The sequence below is a fragment of the Arachis ipaensis genome, chromosome B03 (genome assembly GCF_000816755.2).
Source record: "Arachis ipaensis cultivar K30076 chromosome B03, Araip1.1, whole genome shotgun sequence".
Lineage (NCBI taxonomy): Eukaryota > Viridiplantae > Streptophyta > Magnoliopsida > Fabales > Fabaceae > Arachis > Arachis ipaensis.
In genome coordinates, this window is record NC_029787.2 from 33,470,064 (window position 1) to 33,478,477 (window position 8,414).

Consider the following 8,414-nt stretch of genomic DNA (forward strand, 5'->3'; position numbering starts at 1 on the left):
AATGAAAATGATATGAATAATAAAAAAATATTTATATTTTTTTAAAAAATATATTAATATACTTAAAAAATATCTAAAAATAGCAACATTTCCAATCCAATAGAAATGAAAAATGCAAAAAAAGAGGTCACAAATTATAAGTATTATTTGTAAAAAAATATATATTTACGATTTCATCTAAAGATCATTTTAAATTTTTCCAACTATAAAGAGAGACTCCTACTTGAAGTGTTCAAAAGAGACTCCTAACATTAAAGATTCTTAAAAGTGGACCAGTGATTGATTGTTTTTTCATATTGTAACATTTTTTGTCAGCAATTAATTGTCATGGGCTTCCAAAATCCAACCAACGGATCAAAAAACTTTTTAATATTTTATTCAGCCCATCATCCAATAAAGCTTAATCACACCACATATTTAATCAATTTTATTAAATTGTTAACATTTCATGGAACGAAACACGAGATCTGCTCCCCACCTACTACTATCAGCCTTTCTATCAACTCACCTGCTTTAACGACATAGGGCTCCCGTGCACGCGTCGTAACTGCGTCCCGTCCACGTCGGATCCATACCTCTGAATGTCTAACTCTATTCATACCATAGAACTTCCCATTTAAAATACCCTTATATTAAGAGTTAGGGATCACTTTGTTACTATTTAATATTAATTAAAGATACCACATATGATTTTTTCTTAATATATATTTTATTTTTTAATTTATATCTATTATATATTACTAATTTTACAACCAAAATATACCACATATCACTCTCTCATTGTAATTGAAATTAAAGTTTTTTTTTTTTCAAAATTAAAGAGTTTTTTCCTCATTTCTCTTCCTTTCTCTAAATAAAGCGCTCTTTCTTTTTATATTTAACATCTTCCTAGAAGTACTCTGTTAGGGTTTTCTAGTGCTCTGTTAGGGTTTTTAACAAAGTCTTTGCTGCCCTCAAGGCTACACTGTCAATGTCAATTAAATTTCAACACAAATCTCTGACTACTAGTTTGACAAAGATAATCTACGTAATCTGCATGGCTGAGGCAAGGAGGGATGAAGATCGGACCGAGGAAGACAACCGAAAAGGAGGTAGAAATGTGATTCTGCTGGAAGAGGCAGACATATCAGAATGTATTAACGCTTTCTCCAATAGTCTCTATGGCAGACTCTTTGCTTCCAAAACCTTCTCAGTTGGAACCATGGGGAATGCTTTAAAGGCTATATGGGGAAATCCGGAGGAATTTAGCGTGAGTGACAAAGGGGACAATCACTTTCAATTCTTTTTTAATAAAGAGATGGATGTCTTGCGTGTTTAACGTGGTTCTCCATGGCTATTCAAGGATTACGTGCTCTATGTCAAGAGATGGAAGGAAGATCAGAACGGTGATAAAGAGATTGTTTCCAATTTTCCACTTTGGGTTCAATTTTGGAGTTTGCCAGAATCGTTTAAAACCCTCGAAGTTGGACGTAAATTGGGAGAGAGGCTGGGCACAGTGTTGGAGGTAGGTAAATTTCAGATGAGAGGCAGAGAAACTAGGATTGTAAAGGCCAAGATCAATATTGAAGCTACCAAGAAAGTGAGGAATCAGTTAATTATTGCAGGACCTAATAAAAAGGAGGTAGAGGTGGCATTGCGCTATGAGAGACTTGGAAAGTTCTATACCTATTGCGCAAAATTGGGGCACGAGGTGAAAAACTGCCATGATCTGCTGAAGGACACAGAGAGTGATAGGGTAAAAGAGGATGACATTGGCGAATGGGTTAAAGCCAGCCAAGTGGGAATACGAATTAACTCTAAAAGAGAAATAACATTCAACAACTTAGCCCAGAATCAGAATAAGGCTACTCAACGTAAGAAAAAGCCGGTCTTAAACTGCTTATTGGAGGAATTTGCAGGGATGTCAATGCACGAGGAGGAACAAAGTTTGAAACCACAAAACACTGGCAACAAGGCAGCACCTGAGTCACCTCAATCAGCCAACTCTAGAACAGAATGCATGGAGGTTATCATAGCTGGTCAGTCCAATGCCAAGGAGGATGAAGGACAACCTATGTAATTCACTATTGGGCAATGTCTCACAACAGAGGAAGGCAAGAAGTGAAAAAAATTAGCAAGACAAGGTACTGGAGGGTTAGAGACTAAAGCTGGATCCAAAAAAAGGTTGATGAGTGGTATAGTTGAAGGATCTACAAAGAAAGCAAGAACAGAGGATGAAAATGCAATTGAACAGGGGGTGGAGGGTGCCAGCCTACAAATGGCATCCAAGGCGCCATGAGAACCATAGTTTGGAATTATCGTGGTTTGGGGAGACCCCTGACAATTCACACCCTAAAAGGGATATGTAAATCCTACTCCCCCGAGATTGTGTTCATAAGTGAAACAAAGAACCAATCTCGAGGTGGAAGCAAAACTCCGGGCATGCAGCTATGAAAACTGGCATATTGTTAACCCGTCAGGAATGGCAGGAGGACTTGCGCTAGCTTGGAAGGACAGCATCCATGTTCAAATTATAAACAGCGGAGAATTCTTTGTAGCAGCTGAAGTTAAGGAGTTCGGAAACAATGGGGTATGGACGTTCATTAGTGTCCATTTGAGCTGTTCGGAACAAATTCGAGCCTTACAGTTTGAGGAGCTTACAACAATGAGTCAACAACTGGAAGAAAAAAATGATAATAGTGGGAGATTTTAATGCTATAATAAGTCAAGCGAAAAAGGAGGGTGGAGGCCAAAAATCAGCAACTACCATTGCAACATTCATTAATTTTATTGATAGCAACGAATTAGTGGATATTGGAATGGTGGGGGGCTTTCACGTGGACAAACCGAAGACAAGGAGAGGATTTGGTGAAGGAGAGGCTTGACCGCTATTTAGTAGGGATGGGATGGAAGCTGAAGTTTCCGAATGCAGTGGTGCACAGGCTCACAGAATCAGGCTCGGATCATGCTCCTATCTTGATGGAAACTGAACCTCGATCCTGGCATAGTAAAAGGCATTTTAAATACCAGGAACGTTGGTGTGGAGAAGATGATGTTAAAAGAATTGTCAGCAAAGTGTGGAAAATGGAAGTAGTAGGCTCGGATATGTTCTTCTTGGCCCAAAAGTTGAAAGAATGTAGACATAGATTAGTTCAATGGCAGATAACTCACAAAGCAAACTCTCGGAAAGAAATTGAGGACCTTCAAGCTAGCCTAGAGGAGCTGCGGGTGGCTGGAATCAATGGGGGAGAGGAGATTACCAGATTGGAAGAGAAGTTGGAGCTAGCATATATGAAAGAAGAGAGCTATTGGAGAGAAAAATCTAGAGTCAAACGGCTAAAAGAAGGAGATCAGAACACCAGATTCTTTTACCAGAAATTTCAATCAAGGGTGTGAAGGAACAGAATTTGGAGATTAGATGGGAGGAACAATGAGATTGCATCAAAACCGAAGGATATTGCAAAGGTAGCTGAAGACTACTTCTGCGATATTCTTACTTCTTCTTGTTCGGTTGATCCGAATCCATATTTGGAGGATTTGGAGCCTAAGGTTACAGATTCCATGAATCGTAGGCTCCAAAGGCCGGTAACTATGGACGAGGTTAAAAGAGCTACATTCAGTGTTCATGCTCAGAGTGCTCCTAGTGATGACGAGTTTACAGCTAAGTTTTTTCACTTTTTCTGGGATATAGTTGGAGGTGACGTTTTTAAGGCAGTGCAAAGTTTCTTTCACAGTGGCAGAATTCTAAAAAGCTTCAACTATACTCAAATTTGTTTGATTCCAAAGGTGCCAGATGCCAGTGACATGACTCAGGTACGACTGATTAGTTTGTCCTCAGTTATGTATAAAATTATTTCTAAAGTTATGGTGCATCGACTACAAGGTATTATGAATAAAATCATAAGCCCAAATCAGAGTGTTTTTCTCAAAGGTAGACTCATTTCAGATAATATTATAATTGCCTACGAATGTATGCACTATTTGAAAAATAAGAGAAGTGGAGCAGATCATGAAATGGCTATTAAACTAGATATGAGCAAGGCTTATGATAGGGTTGAATGGCACTTCTTATGGTACATCATGGAAAAGCTGGGCTTTGATGCTAAATGGATAAACTGGACTAAGGAATTGGTAACGACTGTTTCTTACTCTATTGTTGTGGAAGGGCAACCTTTTGGCTAATTTAGGCCAAATAGGGGCATCCGACAGGGTGACCCCCTATCTCCATATCTATTTCTTTTTTGTGCAGAAGGGCTTTCCTTCTTGCTACACAAGGCAGAGCAAAATAGATTAATTCAAGGAGTTTAAGTTAATCGGAGATGCCAAACAGTTAATCACCTTTTGTTTGCTGATGACTCAATCCTTTTTTGCAAGGGCTCACCTAGTACAAGGCAAAGTATTTTGGAATTGCTAGAGATATACCAGGGCTTCAGTGGGCAAAAATTCAATTTGAACAAGTCGACCATCTTTTTCAGTCACAACACACCTCGGAACATAAGACTAGCAATTGCGCAGACACTAAATATTGAACATATCAGAGCCCAAGACAAATACTTGGGGCTGCCCTCCATAGTTCAGAAATCAAAGAAAGCAACCTTTGGAGCTATCAAGGATAAAGTTCAGAAGAGGATTATGGGTTGGAAAAGAAGTTTATTGTCCTCAGGTGGCAGGCACACGCTATTGAGAGCGGTGGGGGAAGCGATTCCTATTTACACACTCTCTTGTTTCAAGCTCCTGGACACGCTGTTAACTGAGATTCATAGCATGCTCTCGCAATTTTGGTGGGATCAAAAAGGCGCAGAACGAAGAATGGTTTGGATTAAATGGGACACAATGACGAGACCGAAGAAAGATGGAGGGTTGGGGATCAAAGATCTAAGGGCACAAAATTTGGCCTTATTGGGCAAGCAATGTTGGCGTCTAATGAAATACCCTAATTCTACACTGTCAAGAATATTCAAAGCTAAATATTTCAGATATACAGATTTCTTACATGCAGAGATAGGAAGCATACCGTCGTGGGGCTGGAGAAGTGTTCTTGAAGGCCGCAAGGTGATTGAGAAAGGATTGTTATGGAAAATAGGCTCTGGTGCTAATGTCCGCATCTTCCATGATCCCTGGCTCACACCACCATTGCCCTTTAATGTCCCTCAAGCTGCAGTGACAATCCCACCGAATCTGTAAGTGTATTATGTTAGTGCGCTACTAAATCCTGATAGAAGTTGGAACAGAAACCTGATTGAGTCAATTTTTCCAGTTGATATATGCAATAAAATTTTTTCCATCAAACCAATAGAAGAGGAGGATGAAGTTAATTGGTGCTGGACAAAATCTGGTATATACGAAGTTGGGTCAGGATACAAAGTTGCTTATGGGTTCTTTCATTCTCCTACTTCATTGATGCCTCAGAACATACAGAACCACAGAGTATGGAATAGCATTTGGGAATTGAAATTACCTCATAAAATTAAGATTTTTTTATGGAAGAGTCTTCATGAAAAGCTTCCGGTTTTGCATCAAATCCATAGCCGGTTTGCATCCACCCTCGCCACTTGCCCAAGATGCATGCTAAAAGATGAATCAATTTCTCATGCCTTGTTCCAATACCCTCTATCTCTAAGCTTAATAACCCCTGACTTATGGCAGAGAGAAGAGGAGACCTTTATCAATTGGTGGCAACGAGCCTTATCTTGGACAGCGGCTCAAATCGAAGGTAGACAAAAGATCCTCTTCATCGCGGCGCTGTGTTGGAGCACTTGGAAAGCGAGGGATAGGTGTGTCTTTGAGAAGCTAATAAGCCCAGCGCTAGAGATAGTGCAAAAAGCCAGCAGTCTAGTGCGTGAACTCAATAGTCATACCTTATGAATGCTAATAATTTCTCTTTATTCTTACTTTACTCTTTCTTAAGCTATTTGTCTTCCAATCACATTTGGTGATAATTGGGAATACTCAACTAATTTTAAAAAATTTATATTCTACTAGTTTTACACTAACTATTAAATTTGATAGCTGATTTTAATCTATTCTTAGTATGGTTGAATTAATTATTCTATGCTGATGCTGCATTTATGTGATTATGTGCATCTTTTTTATAGAAGAAATGAAGGGTACAATTGGTAGATATGAAATAAATTTCTTACTTAATTTCTCTAACGGTAATTAACCTTTCCAACATGAACACAGAAGTTTAAATTTTTAGCTTCACGTGAACGTACGTTCAAAGGTGAAAGCACTTCTGGGTTAGGAGTTCTAAAAAATTGCCAAACATGACAATGGGACGTTCAAGACGCTTAAATGGGCTTTTCTATTTCTCAACGTAAACCCAAACACACTGTCATATGGTCCAACAAGAAAATGGCGTTTGCAAGATCCCCCATATTGTACACAATTTCTGAGCAGTGAGAACGTGGCAGACTGATAGTTGTTGAATTGAAGATCAGCACAAGAATGGAGGTTATGACCGTGGCAACTCGTAACACTATAATTACACTATGGTTTATTGAGAGAAATATAGAAATAATGGGGGACTTTCCAAACGATAGAATGATCCGTAACCCAGTTATACTTATACTACGGAGCCACAACTTGACCAAGGTAGTAGTGCTTTTGGATGTTCAACACTTTTATTTCCCTCCACTTAGCTTGTATTAATTTATTAATAATGTCATGGCAGTATATACTGGAGACGAGCGTTTTTCCACGAGAAGCAGAGGCTCTCAAAGAAATAAGGAATGCCACTGCAAACCACCCAATGTAACTAACTATTCTTTCTAACTACTACTAATTTAATTTGCATTATCCTAACCTAACTTAACCTAACCATGCGGTTATTAATCAATTCAGGGGGTTCATGAGAGCGGCACCAGAAGCCAGTCAGCTAATGGCGTTACTGTTGAAGGTGTTGAATTAATGCCAAAAAAGACAATTATAATTGGAGTGTTCATTGGATACTCTCTTCTCCACACGGCGCTTACGATTCCTCAAGATGGAAAAATTATAGCGCTGGATCCAGACAGAGAAGCTTATGATAAGGACTCCCATCCATAAAGAAAGCTGCCGTTGAACACCAGATCAACTTTATAGACTCTCCGGCATTACCGATTCTTGATGAACTCTTGCAAGATGAGTGCAACGAGGGCAGTTTTGACTTTGCGTTTGTTGACGTTGATAAAAGCAAATTATTGGAACTACCATGAGCGCCTTCTAAAACTGATTAGGATTGAAGGGATAATAATATACGATAACACGCTGTGGGGTGGAAACGTTGCATGGAAGGAAGAAGATGTTCCAGCAGGAAAAAGAGCATTCAGGGAAGCCGTACTCTGTTTCAACAAAGCAATCTCACAAGATTCTCGCATTGAAATTGCTCTTGCTTCTGTTGGTGATGGCTTCACTATCTGCAGGAGGCGTATTTAAGCAATCATCTGCTGTTTTTGTTTCACAGGCCCAACTACACTTTATTTTACTTGTGGCCTATTTTGTTTTTAATTTGGCCTTTCATTCTCCTGAACGCTATCTTAGCCTATAACTTACATTCGGGCCTCCGTCAAATAAAATAAAAATTGCATCGTCACACGTTATATAAACTATTTCGCCTTCTAATTGAGATCAACAACCCGAAGAACAAAGCGTCTCTGCAGCGTCAGCCATGGAGCGCATCAGAAGAGGTCTGGCGAAGACGATGATTGGGGTTCTTTGGTCACGGACGATGAATTGGGTTGGGATGGGGTCTATGTGGGGATGGATCTTTGTCCAGGTCGGGTACTGTTTGGGTGTTTTGGTCCGATTCATTTGGGCTTCGCTCTAACTGGGTTGGATCCTGACAAAAATATAAACTATTTCGCCTACTGGAGTGTATATATATATATATTTCATTAACTAAAATTGTGGATTTAGTTTTGCATCATGTTATTCATGTATGATATAAGAGATTGAGCCTGTAATCTCTGATTAATGAAATTTATTGATAGAAAACAAAAATTGAAAATGAACCTTTAAATTGATTTAGTTCCCATTAAAGAGAAAAAACAAAAAGAAAAGAAAAAAAAAGAGACTTTGTAACCCTTTCTATTATTTTCGTAATTTCATTGAAGCTAGAAGCCTAGAAGTTATACTCCATTGGAAAAACTGAAATAAATTATATAAAAAAAATTACATGTATATTTAAAAGTAATAATAAGTGTCTATCTATTAATTGGACATTTAATAAATTTAAAGTTGGAGCACAGAATTTTAAGCAGTAATCATAAAACATGCATGTCCAAACGAAACATCTACCTTTTTACATGTGCAAAATTATCATTGTAAATGCGAAGTGTTTGAATTATCTCAACAATTATTTTCTTCTTGTTTTTGTTTTCATAGCCAGATTCTTGGTTCATAATAATTTATATAAGTAAAGGCTTTGTTGGTTTGCGGTGGGACCTGGAGTACTT

General features: G+C 38.4%; 1 protein-coding gene and 1 pseudogene across 1 annotated transcript; both read left to right on the top strand.

Annotated features, from left to right (window-relative positions):
• LOC107632879 lies at positions 2,462-5,773 on the top strand. Its single transcript, XM_016336517.1, has 5 exons — positions 2,462-2,569; positions 2,788-3,369; positions 3,433-3,792; positions 4,354-5,159; positions 5,626-5,773. The coding sequence occupies exons 1-5, from the start codon at positions 2,462-2,464 to the stop codon at positions 5,771-5,773; spliced, it is 2,004 nt and encodes a 667-aa protein (XP_016192003.1).
• LOC107634349 lies at positions 6,320-8,100 on the top strand (annotated as a pseudogene).